Source organism: Meles meles, chromosome 4, assembly GCF_922984935.1.
Source record: "Meles meles chromosome 4, mMelMel3.1 paternal haplotype, whole genome shotgun sequence".
In the NCBI taxonomy this organism is placed as follows: Eukaryota; Metazoa; Chordata; class Mammalia; order Carnivora; family Mustelidae; genus Meles; species Meles meles.
In genome coordinates, this window is record NC_060069.1 from 118,441,705 (window position 1) to 118,462,987 (window position 21,283).

General features: G+C 33.6%; 1 protein-coding gene across 3 annotated transcripts in view; it reads right to left on the reverse strand.

The window, feature by feature from the left end:
- The window catches only part of EPHA6 (EPH receptor A6), a 929,004-nt gene that overhangs the window by 318,512 nt on the left and 589,209 nt on the right, over positions 1 to 21,283 (reverse strand). For all 3 annotated transcript variants that reach the window (XM_046001268.1, XM_046001267.1, XM_046001266.1), the window contains exon 6: positions 7,060 to 7,184. In XM_046001268.1, the coding sequence (XP_045857224.1) occupies positions 7,060 to 7,184 (125 nt within the window). The remainder of the gene's footprint in view (positions 1 to 7,059; positions 7,185 to 21,283) is intronic.

Genomic DNA, 21,283 nt, shown 5'->3' on the forward strand with positions numbered 1-21,283 from the left:
CACCACTGCTAGCATTCCCTGGGCAATTGTTCCTGATGTAAATCCTCATTCTGTTCCGCATGCTGTCAACCCACCTCCAGTCAACTGAGTCATCATCCACTTTTCAAAAAGCTCCTCGTGTTCCAGGTGATCCTTGTGCCTTCCTCAATCCCACTTTCCTTAGTTCCCGTGTAATAACCACACTTAGGTTTACATGAAAGTTTACATTTGGATTGCAAAATGTACAAGTTAGATGCCCCTAGGTGGCTCAGTCAGTTAAACACCTGCCTTCCACTCTGGTCATGATCCCAGTGTCCTGGGAATCAAGCCCCACGTAGGGCTCTCCACTCAGTGGGGAATCTGCTTCTCCCCTCCCTTTGCCCCTCCTCCTGCTCAGGCTTACTCTCTCTCTCACTCTGCATACACTCTCTCTCTCTCAAATAAGTAAATATAATCTTTTAAAAAAAGTACAAGTTTTAGATGACCACAGGGGAAAGAGGGTGCAAAAAACGGAGGAGGTGTGTTTCTGTACCCAAAGAGGAGATGAAGGTAAGAGCAGCATTCATGGAAGTGAATGCTACTTCTACCTTGGGCAAACACCAAAGTGAAGGAAATACAACAAAAGAAAATGAGGAATGTACATTGAGCATTTTTTTCTTTAAAAAAAAATTCTTTTTCTTTCTTCAGTTTATTTCTTCAGTAATTTCTTCATATATTTTTAATCAAATAAAGATGCAGATTTACTGATTATATAACCCTAGGAAAAAAGAGCAATATTTATTGAATTATTATCTGGGGAAAAACTATCTTGAAACAGTAGAATAAGAGAGGAGGGGAGAAAGAAAGAGACTTGTATAAAGTTTGGTATTGAGAAGTATGTGGCTTCATAAAGGATAGCATGAATGCAAACTTCTCTCAAAAGAGGCTACCTAAAATCACCCCTGGGTGATTTATGGGAAAATATTTCCCATAATTAAAAATTTCCTACAAATCTCCTCTCCCCATTTTTTAAAAACAATACACTGTTCTCATGACATGAAATTATAACATTTTATACAAAACTAACAGATACTTTATTGGTAAACTAGGTGAAACAGTGGCAGATATGTTAATCATTTTATATGGATAATATTGACTATGTAAACATAAGAAATGCTTCCTTTCTCATGATGAGTTCTCTTGAACAAAAATCTAAAAACTGCTGACTCTGGTAAAAATTAACAAGAGAACTTTTAAGGAAAAGACTTTACCAGTCACAGGGTCTTTAAATACTGGATGTAAGAATAATGAACTGTTATGGGGGATTCATGTTTGCAAAATGAGCTACCAGTTGGTAATTAGTGGAGTTGTACAGCACCCAGGTGAAATAGGTATGTTTTATGGCTGCCATTTTACAGATGCAAAATGGGCATTGGAGAGTAATGAAGTGTTTGGCCTCAGGGAACCCAGAAAATCAGCATCAGCAGAAAGCACTGACTTTTTTGAGACATCCAATTGTGATGCAAGTACCGAGGCCAGCATTAACAACTCCTTACTGGCTGTGTGATTTTGATAAAGTTACATACCTTTGTTGTGCTTTAGTTCTCTCATCTGTAAAATGGGAAGACGAATAGTATTTATTAACTCAAAGTGTTGTTATTAGGACTGAATTATTTGATCCATGAAAAAACACTTTAAAAAGTACCTAGCATGTAACGAGCTAACTATTGTTGTCCATGAATTATTAACTGTGCCCCTCTCTGGGTGCTGGTGATGTGAAAGTAGAGAGGAAATCCCTGGCCTCCTGGACTGACATTCTACTTACTAAAATAACATCCTTTTAGCTGATGGACACATGTGTATGGGTCTTTATTATGAAGAGGTAGAAATAGGGAGTTCTGGTGGCTTTCTCTCTCTTTTTTTTTTTTTTTGTTGTTGTTTGTTTTGTTTTTTGTTTTTGTTTTTGTTTTTTTCAATTGCTTGGGTAATTTCAGAGTGGCTGGGTGACTTTTCTCAATTTCCTATGAATGAGTTCTGAAGAAGGAGAAAGTTTTTACTAATTTGTTTAGAATGACTGAAACCAAATAGTGTTTCAGTGTTAGGCACTGACTGAGCATTGGGTGACAAAGACAAACAATGAAAGGGTCTTTCTTCAGAGACTCACACGCTAGTGAGAGAGTTGGAAATATACATAAATGACTCTAATGAAGACTAACTTTAAGGAATGCCTAGATGGCGCAGCCAGTTAAGCATCTGACTCTTGATTTTGGCTCAGGTCTTGATCTCAGGGTTGTGAGATTGAACCCCATGTCTGGCTCACCACAGAGTCTCTTTGAGACTCTCTGTCCCTCCTGCTTGTGCTCTCTCTCTGTCTCAAATAAATCTTTAAAAGAAAAAGATTAACTTTGATAAATAAAATAAAAGAACAAAGAAACAGGAGAAAGAAAAGTGCCTTAGGTAGAGGAAAAAAGGAGAGGAAAAATATTAAGAATGAGAACAAAAAGAGTAAAGAGAAAGGGAAGAGTAGAGATAAGGAAAGGGCATGTTGGTACTCAATGGCCTTTTCAGTATTTTGTGACTATAAGAAGGTTTGTAGATTTTAGAGGTAGAGACTGAGGGGGTGGAAGCAAATAATGTTTTAGTTTTACTGAAATAATCTTCTAGGCCCAAGACAGAGTTGCTCCTACATGGGAGCCACTCTCATTTTTGCCACGTCAGCAAACTGAATACAATTTTTGTATCCTTATAATTTCTGTTTGACCAAAACCTCAGTGTATCCAGTCAGCCAGTCCCCAAATGCCAAGCCTACTCTATACTTCTTTCCTCCTTTCTTCTCATCCCAAATAAGATTAAATTTGTGGTCTCAGTCAATCAGATATTTTCAATTTTTCTTCTTTGTTCCTAGTCTTTAACCTATAAAAGTTTCCCGCCTTCTGCCATTTTACAGTTCTCTGAGACTGTCCACTTCTCAAAGTGGTAAATAAAGCATGTTTGTATCACCTAAATTGCCTTCTTTTTTTTATAGTTCCCTCATTATGAGTAGACTCTTCTTTGTTAGTAAGTAAATATGAAAGGATTTTTTTGGTAAGTATCTGAGTTTCTTCATTATTTGAAGTGCCTTTTCATGTTCAAGTTTATTCACTTGAGTGAATAAAAAAGAAACACTCTGAGCATGAAAAATGTAACTAAGAATTGGGGGTATTAATAACTGAACAGATAATATCTAATTAGTTATAATCAACAAGCAATATGTTTTCTTCTCCATACCCTTCTTATCACACAGAGACAGAAGACAATTTAAGGTCTTAATTTTTATATACAATTATAATGTGAAGAATACTATTCCCTGTGGTAAAGTATTTTTTAAATGTGTATGTGTATGCATTTAATTCATAAAATCAAAACTATTGTTATTTGAGTTATGGGATAACCTATCTATAAACTGTATGGATGTACATTCTGAAACAGCTAGAACTAGAGATTATCTTTCTAGACACTTTTTTCTTTAACAGATGAAAAAATAGGACTAAGAAAGTTAAGATCTCAGCCAAAATCAAGTGTTTGAACACCCAGGCCAAGATTTTTCTGATATTACACATTCCCTGAGAAAAGGTCACTGGTAACAATACTATGTTGTTTGACCTCAGATATTTGTAGACGTTCCACATTCTAAGCAGCTTAACTTCTTTCCTGATTCACAGAATAACACTCTTAAGCAGAACATAATAAAACAGCATGAATTCCTGAGAGAATGGTATAAATATTGATCGTTTGTGGATTAATCGTGAGTTAGCAACATCGAGTAACTTTGATTAAAAGGAAATGGAAGGTTTAGAATACCTTAAAGACTGATGCACCAATACTAAAGACCGAAGAGAAGATGGACATTACAACGAGCCGAGGCTTAAATTTTTTTCACAGTTCACTGAGCACATAAGTACCTTAGTTAATAGTTGGTGTGCCACCAGACCCCCTTGGATCACATTTATGTGTTCCTGCTCCCACTCCCCCAGCGTTTGGTTTTTTGACTGTAAAGGCTTGTATCTGGCACCTTCTTTACAGACCTACATATGTGTTACTAAAGCCACTAAAGAGAACCAGAAGTGCCGATATATATATATATATATATTTTTTTTTTTTTTTTCTGTACACCCCATTAGCTCAGCTTCTTTCTCTTTACAGGATGAACTCTCAGATGTAATTTATACTCCAGAACTAACCTTAGTCACTCTGAGTTTGACTGGCATTTTCTTCAGAGCCTTGTTCCCCCTTCTCTATCGGTTTTCCTGGGATCTTCTCTCCCTCTGCCCTTTTTTTTTTTCTTTAAGATTTTATTTATTTATTTTTGAGAGAGAGAGAGCATGAGAGGGGAGAGGGTCAGCAAGAGGAGGAGACTCCCTGCTGAGCAGTGAGCAGGGAGCCCAGTGCAGGACTTGATCCTGGGACTCCAGGATCATTACCTGAGCCTAAGGCAGTCACTTAACCAACTTAGCCACCCAGGCGCCCCTCCTGGGAGCCTTCTCAATTAATCACTTGCTTACAAAATCCTCTGTCAGGGTTTGCTTATGGGCAACTGGATAGGAGAGAAAAAGCAAGGCTATTTTAGACCCCTCCATTAATCCATCCATCCATGTTTATCTATGCTTGCTACTTCCCTCTCTCTTCCTTGCTTCCCTCCATATACTTGCTCCCCCATCCCACATCAACTCAACAAGCAATACTGGAGACAGTATGGTGTACACTCTGTTCCATTCCATATTTCTCTGTATTTATATATTTATATAAATATATATATATATATATATGCATGCATACACACACACAAATATAGTGGGATAGTTGTGTTCAAAAATTAGAATCATTTGTACATGTATTTCTTTGTATCTTGCTTTTCTTACTGAACAGTATTTACATTCCTAATAAAGAAGGAAATTAGCACTTTAAGAGTTTTATTGTAAGCTGTTATAAATTTTACAAAAATATTTACTTGGAAGCAGAAATCATGTTTAGATGTATATAGATAAAATACACAGTTACAGTATGAAGACTTAGTTGGAAACAGTTTTAATCCTATCAATTATTTTATGCTCGCTCTGAAACGTTTGATACTTTAACACCTTTGATTAGTTGCCTATACATTACGTATGAAAAGATGATTTTTATTTAGTTGGTATATAATTTCCATAGTATTGTATACTTGTTCTATGTTGTATTATATGTCAAATATTTCCTTAGTTCTTTCTTAAATGATTTCTAATACTGATTTAGTGTGCTTTTCATCTTTAGGTCTGTTTATAAAATTAATCTTTATAACTCATTAGAAGAGTTGATATCTTCATTTCCCTTTTGTAAATATGAAGTGTGAAACATAGGGAGATTAATTGAGTTTCTTGGCCACAGCATAATGAAAGTCACAATCAGAGCATGAATTAGGAAACCCTGGCTTCCAACTCCATGTTTACTACATGTGTAGTAATTCCATTAGCACTGGATCATTGCCATTTTCTTACAAAATAGACTCCTTCATAACATTATCCATTCTATCATTAAAACAAGGAAATTATGTCAATTACCATATTCTAGAATATTATTGATTTCTAAAATTTTGATTGGATGAATATAGTTCCCTTTTTACAGAATCTGTATTATTTGTCCTTATTTGGAAATATTCAAGTTATCTTCATCTTCAAACATATGAAACATAAATGACTATAAAATGAGAATGATTTTCTATGTACAAAATACAGCCTTCATAAAACATAAAGGAGTATTCTCATTCTGAAAAGTTGCTTATATATGTGCCCATTGCTTTTTAAAATAATAATAATTTTTGCATACCTGAAGATCTATTTAATAAATAAGTAGACAGAAAATATGTATATTTTGTGACAGCATGCTAGAGGTTATAACATTTGAAAGGATAGCTCAACAGGATTTCTGGCACATGCTGGCCTGGCTAATGTGCAGAATCTGTAATCCAATTAAAACTCAATTTACCCTTTCTTAGACTGGAGTTATTCCCGTTGGTTCATGATAATGACAGTTTTTATTGACTATATAATGCTGAAATTACCAGGGTGTCAAAATGGATACAGGCAGGCTATTGAGTTACCTCTCCTTTTCAAACTTATATTTGCTCAGAAGCAATAGAATAGAAAAAGACAGACTTCTATTTCTGTTCTTGTACTTCTTCAGAAGAAATAAAAATTTATTTGTGATGTTCCTTTGCTTCTAGTAATGGAAGTGCAAGATATTCCTTCTTACTGTATTACACAACTAGAAATTATGCATGGTTTTTACCTTATTTTTTTAAATTAAATGTTCACTTTATCAGTATTCCAGAGCACCAGTAGCACAATGAGACACATCAGAATTGTTATGTGGTCTACTATAACGCCTATAGCCACAATACCATAACAGTGAGAAATTAGGGGGAAAAAAAACATAAAGAAAAAGTGGATACAACAAAGGTAAGGAAGTATATAATTTGGGAAAATACAGAGTTGAAGACAATTTTAAATGACAAAAATGAAAATTAAGATTAAGTTGAATTATTAACCAGATTTATCTTGCTAGCGTCTTAAAAAAAAAAAAGAAAAAAACAGCTGACCTAAATGTAAAGAAAAAATTTAATCCAACAGCTATTTCCATTTATCCCTTAAATCATCCTTCCCAAATATAGTGAACTGTAACTTTAAACTCATCAGCAAACAATATGGGCTACAAAAACTCTCTCTTGAGGTTATAGCAATTCCATTTTACCATGTCTTCAAAGTGAATTGTAGAAACAATGTTATGTCAACTAAACTGTAGGCTGAAGGAGTTACTACCTCTTGCTATATTGGAAAAAGCCCTATAGTAAGCCATGATGGAAATGAACATCTTGTGTCTTCTACCTTATACTCTGACACAAAACAAAATGAATTAATTTAGAAAGTATAAGCATAATAGTAAATTAGAGAGCTTTCAAAGACATAGTAGGTATGAGGTTAGGTCAAAGAACAGGTTTTAAAGTAAAATAATATAACGACATGCTTGATATATACATATATACATATATATGTATATGTAGTTTTTTAGGAAGCTCCAAATAAGACCTACTTTCTCATAGTACTTGATCTCGTAGTCCAGAATGGCTCCATTGGAAAAAGCAGGTGCTTGCCATGATAGGGCAATGCTATTTTGGGATGCCCAGTCCTTCCTTACCACACCTATCAGGGAAGGTGCTGAAAGGAAAGAAAATAACTAAGAATTAATTGGCAGGAATCATTCTCCATAATCCTTTCTTTACTATTTTGTCTTCCAAGGAAAATATAATTCTTGTTGAAGAGGATAGCAATGTTGATGTCAGATTAATAAGAAAGCCTTAGGATCTACTCTATTTAATCCAAATAAACTATTAAAATAGATTTAGAAACACTACTAGGGAACACAGGAAAAACTCAAATAGTCCAAGAATGAGAGCCAGAAGTCATCATCTTAGTCTTTGTTAGAGGAAGACATTTTCCTTTAAAATGGCTTTGGTTTTAGGCTACTGCATGAAGTACAATACATCTGGATCCTACATTTTAGCAAGTCTAAGTCTGCTTTAGAAAAACACTCTGCAATTACAGGATCATTTATAGGCTTTTCTTTCTCCTCAAGACTTAGTACTTCATGAAGTATTAGTGATTTATGAAAGTTTATAGCACAAACTTCTTAACTATAAATTACTGCATATCAGCATGAGAGTTATTTTTTTGCATGGTTTCTGTGACATCTGAATAAAATTGAAACATTTAACTTCTGAAGTTTATTTTCAGAATCATGTCTTCTTTCCCTCAATATATCATTGTTTTAACAACCCAATCCCAACCTAATCTTGCATTAAACTTCCAGAATTTCCCTAGAATGTGTATATCATAGACTCTTTTCTCTAACAAAATATCCCTCATTTTCAATATTCTAATTTTTATAAAAACGGGTTTTTACATAGACGTTAAAATTCATTCATAAAAAGAGAAATATAAATGAAATATACGGAGATACCATTTCTTACCAATAAGATTGGCAAAAATCCAAATATTTGACAGCAGGCTCTGCTGACTAGGCTATGGGGAAAAGTACTTTAATACATTGTCGGTGGGAATGCAAAATGGTACAACTTTTATGAAAGGAAATTCAACAATTTAAGGCAAATTATATGTTCATTTACACTTGGGCTTTTGGAATCTATCCCGAAGACACACTGAACAAATACAAAGTGACATATTTACAAGACTACTCATTGAGATTTATTTGTAAAGATTGGAAACAATTTAACTGTCCATCAGAAAGGGACTGGTTGAAAAACTATGCTACATCCACCAGAGAATTATTGCTATCTATAAATACTATAATGGAGTTTTTTTCAGGATATATTTTTAAATGAAAAAAGTAGGGTGGGTAAAATGTATAAAAAGCAGTGTAAGGATAATCCCAAGAATAGAAAAAGTGATAACAATGGATATCCTCAGGGAGGATATAGGCAATAGAATAGAGGATAGAGGCGGGGAGGCAATAGGATAGTCAGTATAAGGTTGGTAGATAGAAGTCTCAGAATCTGCCTTCCCTTAAAGATTTACTTTGGAACCCTGTAAATAGTTAAACGGTTAGAAAGCAAATCAGTACTGAAAAAAGTATCAAAAAAAAAAAAAAAAAGAAACTTGTGTATTGAGGCACAGCCTCCAAGATTAACTACTTAAAAGTACTCTAAAAAATAGAAACATAGCATACATCCCAATGAGATAAGTTTGATTAAAAAAAAACTACAAAAATTATTAAACTGTTTATAGTAATGATGTTGTAGGTAATATCAGTATAGTAATTCTGAACCTGTGTGTGTATGTTGAGGGTTAAAACAAATGAGTAATTACTTTGGTGTTATTGAGGACTAGGTGGGTTTGTTTTTTCTATGGGAAATAGGGATATAGATATCAAATCAATGGAGGTACATAAAAACTCTATCAATGATAAACTCAAATTAGAATTATCATTAAGAACTCATAATGTCTTCCCAACTCACTTCCAGAAATCTATTCAAATGAACCAATTGTAGGTGAGAACAGAATTTGAAAAAACTAATTCTCTATGATTACAATGCATATGCTTTAAATTTCTAAGAAAGACTTGGGTATTAAGTTTGGTATTTTATTTCTAAAGGTTCACTTTGTATTGTAAGGATAAAGTTTTTCTTTCATTTATGAGAATGACAAGTTTGGTTCTCCTAAGAAAATAAGTACTTAGAAATTATATTTAAAACTCTTTCTAGCTGTTCAGTGAAAGCATTTTTGTTGCACTAAAATATATTCCTAAGGATGAGTGATAATTACAAAAGTTGGTAAAAAAGAGAAGAGCTTGTTTTATAAGCTCAAATGGAAATAGATAGCATGGTAAATACAAAAAATGCTCAAATAATTCACTATTTAAATTGAGTCGTATTCACTACTATTAAACTACCAGTAAACTACCAGTAATAAGTTTATCACTGTTGGAAATTGCATTAATGTTTTTGAATTATAGTATAATAATGTATTAAATGGAGTTTTATGGAAAAATTATAACTTTAAGGTCAATCATACAAATTAGAAGTTGCCTTAAATATATCAATTCATTACAATTTTTGAAAATATCCTTTTCATATATAAAATCTTATGGTTAATTTTAAGTTTAATGTGCAAGGTCATAAAGCAATAATATTACCAGAATACTACTTTTGCCACATAATTATTTAGCATTCAAGGTCAAATTGCATAATCCTTGCAAAACTGATTATAAATTCAATCATGGCAGCATATTAGAATGACTATTGATTAACACATAGGTACTGTCTTTTCTATTACTAATTCTCCACTGGTTAATTAGGAGTAAAGGTACAGATTTTATGAGTGCTCTCCTATACTTCTATAAAATAGAAATAAAGAAAATCCATTCCCTAACTACCCTGGGAAGTATTACTAACTACACCATTCTCTAACTAATCTAGTTATCCTTCACTTATACATGGACTTCAGGGTCCAAGAACTATATAACCTTTAAAATCTTTTCACTTTGTACATCCCTTTCATATGTAAATATCCATATTTTACATAGTTGTAAAATATACATGATTTTTGATAATTCTATTTTTTAACCATATATTTGAAACCCTATTCCATATTTTGATATTGTCTTTATAATTCTTACCTTAATGGATAAAATATTCCACTGTGTTCTTACTTTATCAGATCAATCCTCTAATGTTGAAGTTTCCAATATTATCTTGGTAGAGTTCTCGCACTTTATGCACACATTTTTGATTTTGTTAAATTATTTCACAGAGAAAAGTGCTTTACATAATTTGGATTTTCTGAGCCATACTGTGTATTAATATATTGCTTTTGAAAAGAGCTGCACAATATACACCAGGCACACATTTTAAACAATTAATGAGTTAAAACAGAGGAATTGGAAAACGATTTATAGGTCAATATACACCACAAATGCTGTATTTTCTATTTTCTGAGAAGGTTAACACCATATGGAATTTTATATTAAAATATAGCTTCAATACATGAAACCTCAAGAATTTGTTCTGAATATATTTAGTAAATCTGTTTTATTAATAATCTGAGTTTATGTAACATCTGAATTTAGCATATTGTGACAACACTGTTGTACCAACAGGCTTAAAGGGGAAAACACATTTATTCTTCCCCATGAGAAAAACTAATTTTAGAACATAGAGGGCAACTATTGATTTTTACTTCTGATTCTAAAAAGTCAGAGAAGGAAATAAATAGGGAAATAAGATCTTCTGGAGTTTGTCAGATCAGAGACTAACTGAGACACCTGAAGCCTCAAGAAATGTTTCCTGAGTACAGAATTGTGTATTCAGTATAGTTTTCAGTAGAATTGTATTTCTGATATACATCCTTTCTTAAGCCTTCAAAATCTTAGCTTTGACCTTCAAAATAAATGATTATTGAATAGATTACCATGTTTTTGAAAATGTTTTAATACAAACCTTTCTGATTACGACATTTTCTGAATCTCAAATCTCAAGAACTACACAGCAGAGTAAGAAAAATACATAATGGAATTAGTGAACAAAGGAGATTTTATTCACATTAGGATGAGTGTTGTTTTCTAATGCTTATGTGGAAATACCCGAAATAATAGTAAATTATTCTAGTTAATTATTTTGCTCCTAATTAAGATTTAATTGTGTGTATGGTTAGGTGAAAGAGAGAGCAAGAGCACAGTCCTACGCACATGTGTTTCTGACAATGAAATCTTGACAATGAATGTTAAATAGTAGAATCTTAGTATGAGGATAGAACTTGTAAGTCATTTTATACACTTTTTCAGCAATGCAGAGAATCTCTTAGCATATCCTTGTTCGTTGATTATCCACTTTTTGTTTCAATGGTTGCTGTAAAGAGTACACTCCATAGGGCTACCAGTTTCTTTGTGAAAATATCAAATTGCTAAAAAATTCTTTCATGGAGTCTGTTTTTTTCCTGGGACTTCAACCTCAGTCCTGGTTCTTACCTTTAGCATTAAGGTATACTTTTGGTCATCTATCAAACTCTTCTTCTTTCTCTTTTCTCTTCTTCCCGTCCCTTTTCTTTCCCCTTTCCTTCCTTCCTCTCTTCTTTTTACATTTCCTTTTATTAGTGCTTTTTACTGTCTTTTTTAAAAATTCTTTTCCTTTCTTTTCTTCCTTGTGTTTCTTTTCAGAGAGATGTGTATGTTTGTGTGTGTGTGCACATGCGCATGTGTTATAGGAATATAATCAATGACTTAATGAAATGTAAATAAAAGCCAATAACATAATAAATAATATACACTAGGAAGTACAAATCAGAACAGACTCGAGACTATGAGTTTCCCTTTTTCTTTGCTAATGAACCAATGGGTAGAGTTGCAAAGCAAGAATAGGTAGGAGTGCTTCATTCTGTAGATGCTCAAGAAAGGGATATGCTACAATCAATACTATAATTCAACTTCTGAAATTCTGTTAATGTGATATTTATCATGTGAATTGACATTTTTGAAACCTGAGAGCATACTTCAAACTATTTTTGGTCTATATCTTGTTTTGGAAATTTGGTGCTTTATACAACATAATGTATCCTAAGAGTATCTGCCTCACATGTTCTTTTGATGTTCCCCCAGATATCAGAGTTTAATCATAATATATATTGTTACCTACTTTCCCCATGTAGTTGAAGTGTGGTTATGAGTGAAATATGCATGTCATACTTAAGGCAAAACTGATGCTTTATTTTCTCTCTATAATTTCTGTTTTTTTCCTATACCTGAAATAACATTGTGGTATGCTAAGCCATATGACAGCTGTCATAGGATGAATAATGGCTCACAAATATGTTCACATTGAATCCCCAACCTGTGAATGCTCCTCTCTGGTAAAAGAGACTTGGCAGTTTTGATCAAGCTAAAGATTTTGAAATAGAAAGGAGATCCTAAATATTCCAGGTGGGCTGGATATAATAATAAGAAAAAGGCAGGAGGTGCCTTGTCTATAGAGAAGTAGGCTGTGGTGAGCCAAAGAGTACAGGCAACCCATAGAAACAAGGAGAACGAAGGCACAAATTCTCCCTGGAGCTGCCAGAAGGAACCAGCCCTTCCTGATACATTTGTTTTATCCCTGTAGGACTCATTTTGTACTTCTGACACCCAGAATTGTAAGATAAATATCTGTTCTTGAGATAGTAAATTTGTGGTAATTTGTTATAGTAACAATAGGCCTCTCTCAACGATTCAACTGATTCACTTTAAAGACCTTAATTTGGGATACATTCATGGTTCTGTAGGGACCATAGTAGGTGGGTTTTAAAAAACAAGTTCCTAAGAAAAAAAAAGTTTCTTAAACAGTGATTAAAAAGACATCTATCGATTTAACTACCTAATTCATTTGATATAGTTACTACTCTAAAAAAGTATTCAATCTTTTTTTTTTTTTAAGATTTTATTTATTTATTTGGCAGAGAGAGATCACAAGTTGGCAGAGAGGCAGGCAGAGAGAGAGAGAGAGAGAGGGAAGCAGGCTCCCCGCTGAGTAGAGAGCCCAATGCGGGACTTGATCCCAGGACCCTGAGATCATGACCTGAGCCGAAGGCAGCGGCTTAACCCACTGAGCCACCCAGGCACCCTCAATCTTTTTTTTAAAAAACATTTTGAAAACAAAAAATTTTGGATATTCCGGTCCTAAAGATCTTCCTTACTTCACCTACAATTTGTCAGGTTTCTTACTTCTCTGCTTTTCTTATTTAAAAAGGGACAGGTGTTCCTCTTTCTGGTACCACCTTAAGTTATTGGTGACATAGGTCTAATTTTTTTCCAGTTTTTCCTCAAACTAAAGGTTTTCCTCAAACTATATTTTCAAAGGCCTTTAGCTTTGAATTTCAAAAGTCTTTCCCAAAGAAATACTAACATCATGTAACACAAAGCTTGCTCACTCTACTTCTTCCTACCATGTCAATGCGATGCTTGTAGGGAGCTTGACAAGACAAGAGAATATTGTGGGAATATTTTCACTGAAAACTCTCATTACCTGTGGAGGCCACAGTGAAAAATCACTTGATTAATAATAATTCAAAGTGGTATAGCACTGTCAGCACTTAATTATATCGAGGAATACCTGAAACATTATCTTTAAAGTTCTTTTCAGCATTATCTGTGCCTTTTTAATTTCTGTTTTATTAGTTTTATGAGTGGCTGATTTAATATGCTCACTGTTAAGCACATGTTTAGGCTGCTATTTATAGTAATTTGTATCATATACCTCTACTGACTATTATATCATTCTAGAGATGTTTGAGAAATAGTTTATATGACAGATGATATAGAATGTAGTTTCTTTGAGCTATAAAGGAAAAAAAAATCTCCAAATTAGACCAGTCTGAGATTCTGTTGAACTTATCATTACCTGTCAATTTTCACTAAAATGATATATGTTGTACCCATATTTTCTGGGTATTTAGTATATGCTAGTCATCAGAATCTCAGAAAGTTGGCCTGACCCTAGAGAAGATTCTGGAATGTGTCCCTTTTCAGTTTAACTTCAAATAATTGTTTTATTTATAACATTTTATTATATTAAAATCAGGAATCCTGGTTTCTAGTAATTTTTCTAGCCAAAAGTACTATTATTTGAACTGTACAATTATGTATACTATATATGAAAATTATATAAGTAGATTTAAAATATAATATTATAGTTATATTTGAATATGGTTTGTAACTTCTGGGCCTCAAATGATTCATCAAAAAGTTTGTATCATGGGGCACCTGGGTGACTTACTCAGTTAAGTGGCCAGCTCTTGATTTTGGCTCCAGTCATAGTCTCAGAGTCCTGACATTAAGCCCCACAATCAGGCTCCACAATCAGCAGAAGCTGCCTGAGATTCTCTCTTTTCTGACCCTCCCCTCTCTTTCTCTCAACTAAATAAATAAATAAAAATCTTTTTTAAAAAGTTTGTATCGTGTTCCAGGTATGGGGGAAAAAATTACCCCACTTAAATACCATCCAAAAAAAAAAGGGGGGGGGGACAAAATTACCAGAAGAGTCATTTATTCATAAACAACTAAAATAACTTTAACTAATATTGTGGAAAAGAAGCATCTAAGTAATGAAACTTGTATAACATAACATAAATATTTAATATAATGAATGGATAGAGTTCTACAGGTTTTATTGCTACATTTAAAAACAAAAGGTTTGGACACTTGAAAGAATTCCTTACAATACATTTTAATGAAGCTGTTTTAAAAATGACGTAGATCTAGGGCATGAGAAAATAAGTTCAATATTTAAAGTGACAAAAATAAGTTGTAAATCAACATGCATGCTATGATTCAAAAAATAATTCTAAGTAGCAAATACCTCCAAATTGTATAACTAAACTGTGTAACTACTATACAACTAAATTATATAACTATCAAGACCACGTTGGAAGATTTGGGAATGGAGAAATGATGACCTGGTTTCCCTGCCATTAGATCAGCAATATTAAAAAAAAAAAAAAAAAAGTGGTGCATCTGCCGCAAAGATGACCCTCATTCTGAGCCTGATGTTGAGAACAAAGAAAAGCAAATAGTTGATATCCCTGTTTGAGACTAAGGATTTTTGGAAGTTAACCAAAGGGATTTTTTGAACTTATTCTAGCAGCAAAATACTTAGACATCAAAGGGTTTTTTGATGTTACATTTAACACTGTTACCAATATGATCAAGAGGAAAACAAATGAGGAGATCTGCAAGACCTTCAATATCAAAAATAACTGTATTGAAGAAGAGGAAGTCCAGGTAGGCAAAGAGAAGCAGACTGCTGTGCCAGACACTAATACTGGAAAGACTCCTCTAAATACTAGTTGAACTGTTCTGTTTAAAACTGTTAATTTTAGACAAACAGTAGATAAATGCAGTGGCAAATCAATTATATTAGCAGAATACTGCTGCCATTGAATACATAGTTTGAGTACAGATTCCAGACCTATGGCTAAGTTTCTTCTAGATCAAAGCTTTTTTTTCCCTTTGCTCTGAATAGAACTGAACCTTGGGCTATTAAAAATATAATGAATATATATGCATATATAAGCATAATATCTGTACATATGCATATTATAGAAATCACATCAAGCTATCAATAGTGGCTTTTCATGTGAGCCTAGAAAAATTAGATATAAATGAAAAACAGAAACAAATCTAACAACTGACCAATAGCTACCGATTTCTAAATTACATCAACAAATTATATAATCTATAACTTTTGAAAGTACTTGAAAAAGAATATGATTTTATTTCAAAAGCTTACTTAATCTTAGTGATAGCTAATGTGATATTCTGAAATTATTTTCAAAAATATAATTCAAAAGTTGAGGCACCTGTGTGTCAGTCAGTTAAGCATTTATCTGCCTTTGGCTCAGGTCATGATCCCAGGGTCCTGGTATCCAGCCCCACGTGGGGCTTCCTGCTCGAGAGGAGTCTGCTTTTCTCTCTCAGTCTGCCCTCCTGCCAATCATGCTCTCTCTCTCAAATAAAATCTTTAAAACACATATAATTCAAATGTTAATAAATTTCAAAAAGTTAAACCCAAATATGAATAGATTTTTAAGCTATGACATAAAGTAATACATGTGGCTTATGGAAGAGTCATCAAATTTTAGTTGTTCCCTATATTTTTGTCATCCTTGAATTTATATGACGATATAAAATTGGAGAGGAAGTTAGTTGAAAGAACATTGGCTTCCAAAGTATTTTAAACCAAGAAGCTTTATGAAAATTAGTTTTTAAAATGTTATAGATTTGCTTATTGGATGCCTCAAGAAAGGGAAAAAAATCATATTCTGTGCTGTTGGACACATAAGGTGCATAAACAGACACGAAAATTTCAGTCTCATTTTGGGGCTGTGAAACAACTCATGGATAACCTTGGGAATTTGAGAAGAAAGATTCACATTTAAGGAACTGTTCATAAGATAAGATAAAATTGTAGCAATTACCTTTTTTTCCCCTGAAGATAGAACTATGGACTAGCTTAAGACTTTTTTAATCACTTCAGATAGAATTGATTTTGATATCTGTATCCTAAAAGATTTACTTTCTATTCCTCATTGACTGCCTTTATCCTAAGTTCTTGATATTCCTCTTTACAGAATATATAATAATATATCATACTTCACTTTTCAACTTCCCATGCTCTTTCAGAAGTATCACCTAATACATATTGTGACTTTATGGGTACAGTTAATCTTACGTTAAAAGTGAGGACAGGGGCAGCTGGGTGGCTCAGTCAGTTAAACGTTTGCCTTGGGCTTGGGTCATGATCCAGGGGTCTTGGGATCGAGTCCCATGTCAGGCTCCCTGCTCCGTGGGGAGTCTGCTTCTCCCTCTCCCTCTGTCCCTCCCCCTGCTTGTGCTTTCTTTCTCTCAAATAAATAAACAAACAAATAAATAAATAAATTTTAGAAATAAGGACATAGGTTCAAACAGGAAGCAACTCACAATTGTGTAAAATATAAGGAGCAGACTGCAGACTAAGTCTGGTACTATGGACTGTACCTCAGTAATTGTGGCATTCAGGATCTGAGCATCCCATAGACCTAGTATAGTGCTGCACAAACACATTAGGTACCTCTTACGTGACTATCTTCCATTCAAAACTTGTTTAAATCTTGTTTCAAGGTTTATCAGACAATTGTCCTGCCTTCTGTGTTTTTGTTCTATAAATCCCCAATGGTACCATAGGAACACTGTCTAACTGATTCATATACTACATGCATATGACAATAATTTTATGAGCACATTAATGTAAAAAATAATATATAATATATAATAACATATAATACTACCAGAAAAAAAGTAAAGACGCAAAGTGATAGGAGTTTGAACATATGGTGTTGACCAAAATGGATATACTATAATTTAATTGCATAATATTAAGATCTATCTTGGATTAGTTTCTTGAATTTTCGATATTTTCCATTATTTAGCTGTTTTATTTGAAAAAAAAGTACTTAAATTGAGAAATAAAAGCCAAACCAAAATATTCTGGGTTATTCGATTATTGATTGGAGTGCTCCCAAGATCAATAGCTTTTCACTAATTCTAAAGGCATCTTCCTCATCCCCATATCCTGCTCCACCCCATAAACTGTGCTCTCACAGAGTGCTCTAGTCACAGTTTAACACATCTTGATCGGAAAAATTCTGCTGGATCCCATAGATTTTGTAGGTTATAATCGTAAGATTCTATGTTTTCTATAAAATATAGATGTAAAATATTTAAAAAGCTATATTTGGGGATTTTTTTTCTCTCTCACTTTTTGAAAGTGAGAGCCCGTGTGTGTGTGTGTGTGTGTGTGTGTGTGTGTGTGTGTCCAGAAGCTATAAAAAAAGGGGAAAGTACTCATACTGCTGGACTCTTGAGGGAATGTTGAAAGATCCTGTCACAACTGATTCAGGAGGATGCAGTTGTGTTCCTGCCAAGTCACCAGAAATGGACCAGTAAAACTGCTTTTGTTCTCTCATTAAAGAAATAATGCGATGCAACAGCAGATTCATTGGCATTGTTTCTGGTTGAAGCCAAGAGGAATAAATCTTGATTCTTCTTTGATGGAGGCAGTCTTTGTGTAGGACAAGTAGCCAGGTGCTCCCACAGCTGCTCTGAAACATTCATGGCTTCCTAAGGATATGGGTGATTTTGTTCTCATCATTGATCAAATAGCAGAGTAAATCACTGACGTAAAATAACACCTGGCTGAGCTCTATGTTTTCCTCTCATTTTCTCTAGTTAGTAATTGTTGTTTACAAATCACTGACTGCATGAGGAGGAAAAGCCTGTGTATCTTGTACTGGCTGCTAGCTCATAATTTCTACTTCACCTTCTTTCTCACAGTACCTGCAAAGGCATTCAATGCATTTTATACCTTTTCTCCTTGTTTTTTATGATTACTTTCTTAACAAGTCAAATGGCATTGCTCTCTATATATCACAGATATTAATAGTATTACAAAGATTTTGTAAACTAAAAATAGTAATTATTAATAATGAATAATGCAAATCTTTGCCACATTTTTTGTACTTCATTTGAAATGTAATATGATATGCTAAATAATCTTTCTTTCTAAATTCTATTTATAGGGAAATAAGCATGTCAATAAAAATCAATTTCTTTTAGTCTTTACATTTGCAAGGTGAGCTTATGCAACCAACTAGCATTTGTTATCATAGGATTAACTTACAATTGATGGTGCAGTATATGTGAAGATATATAAAATGTAATATTAATTTTAAAAACTACTGAAATGCAGCAACATGTAGTTTCTGAATATTTAAATTATATTAGGTAAGTATGTGTAAAATGGTAAGATAACAAAAGAGGAAGACATGCTGTTGAAATGCTGACATTCAACAGGCATACATTATTGTGGCCGTATCAATGGTTTACAGCCAACAGTCTTCTATCTGGTTGATGCGTATGCCACAGTATTTTAAAATATTTTGAGGGTCACCCTGAATGTGTAAACTATTGTCCTTAACAATTTCAGAACTGTCTTACTTACTGTAATTTTTATCATTGTCTTCTGCTTTGACTTAGAAATCAATTTCAATTGATGGGCAGGGTTTTTTTTTTTTTTTCTTCTTTAAATTTATCTATATTTCTCTTTGTATTTGTAGGCTTTGGTTGCATAATTTTGCCTTCTTAGGGAAACTAAATCTTTGCTCAAGGTAGCCTATTAGGCAAAAATTGGCCCTTATCATAAAACCACTAAGAAATGACCCCTGTCTACTAGACAGTCTTCTCCAGATACCCACAATGATGTTTCTTTGCCTGAAGCTGTGTTTCAGAAAAACCTGAGAATAATTTGGTCAGACCACTTTCCTTACTTCAGTCACTATCTCCCCACATGTTAGGTTGTTGCTCTAACCTCAACACTTTATACGCTAGTCCTCCCTTATCCATGGTCTCACTTTCTGTGGCTTTAGTTATCTGTGGTCAGCTGTGGTCCAGAAATAGATGGTCCTCCTGACATATTGTCAGAAGGTCAGTAGTAGCCTAACACAAGCCTATCTCATTTTCATGACTTTATTCACCTTGTCACATAGCCATTTTATCATCTCACATCATCACAGGAAGGGTAAATAGTACAATAAAATATTTTGAGAGAGAGCACACATTCACATAACTTTCATTACAGTATATTGTTGTAACTCTTCTATTTTATTGTCACTATTAATCTCTTACCGTGCCTAATTTATAAATTAAACTTTATCACAAGTATGTATGTATGTCCACCAACTGTGCACAAGGGCTCCTTTTTCTCCACATCCTTGCCAACACTTGTTATTTCTCATGTTTTTTATTTTAGCCATTCTGTGTGAGATAATATCTCATTGTGATTTGGATTTGCATTTTCCTGCTAATGAGTGATGTTGAGCATCTTTTCATCTGTCTGTAGATATATATCTATTCGGATCTTTTGCCCATTTTTTAACAGGACAGTTGTTTGTTTGTTTTTTTTCCACTTTTTTTTTTTTTGGTGTTGAGTTGCATAAGTTCTTTATATATTTGGAAGTTAGTCCTTTATAGGATTTATCATTTGTAAATATCTCCTCCCATTCCATAGGTTGCATTTTTGTTTTGTTGATGGTTTCCTTTGTTGTGCAAAAACTTTTATTTTGGTGTAGTCCCAATAGTTTAGTTTGGTTTTGTTTCCCTTGCCTGAGGAGATATATCTAGAAAATATTGCTATGGCTGATGTCAAAAAAATTATTGCCTATGTCTCTTCTAGGAGTTTTCTGGTTTCAGGTGTCACATTTATAAGACCACCAGAATCACCAGTGAGAAGAAGTTAGCACCAAAATAAGACATCACCTAGAGACATTTTCACACAACTATCCTATCTCTCATGTATTCTGAGAGCCCATTTATCTTTTCAAAAAATCATGTGTTTTCCCATAAGTATCTTTATATCCCTCCCCTTACCTTTAAGATGTGTTGTAAGTCTCAAATTCTAATCTCCTCCCAGAGACAAGTTTTTCTTTGAATTCCTATGTGTGTGCATGACTAAAATCTGTCTTTTCTCTTGGTAATCTGCCTTTTGTCAATTTGATGTTCTGGTCCCCAAACAATAAACAAAAGAGGGTAGAGAAAAAGATGATCCTCCCTGAGAGTTTCAATGCAATGGGCATGGCCCTCAAAGATAGCAGTATAATTGTGGATGGTATTTTTGGCTTAAAAGTTTCATGAGAGCCTGACTGAAATGCTTATGCATATCAACATGCAACTTTATAGTAATGCATAAAGAAAGTTTAGATAAAGGGAAATTTGCAAGGAATCAGAGGGAACTCCACAGGCACACAATTCAGAGAGCAAAGATCTATAGACAGTGGATTCTTAAAATAAACTTGGGTCTAATTTCTCACCTCATTTTTTTATGGTTAGTCCCTTTAGAGTTTTCCTGATTAGGTATGTATTGTGTCTCTTTTATAATACGTTTTTGGGGTGGTAGTATATTTAAATAGGTACATGTAGAATTATTAGGATATATGTAATCTTGATATGCATCTAAAGCAGGACTTTTGGAAGAAAGTCTATGGCTTCACAAGTATATTGGTAGAGAGTTAGTTCAAATGTAACTTTTTACATTCCTGTGTCAAGAGTCCACACAAAATCATTCAAATAAGACCCTTAATTAAAATCCTTAAAAATCCCTCTTGGCTTCTTATGTGTAATTGCCTCCACATCAAGAGATGCCAATTTTTATGATGATGTCAGACATAACGCTAGATTTTGAGAA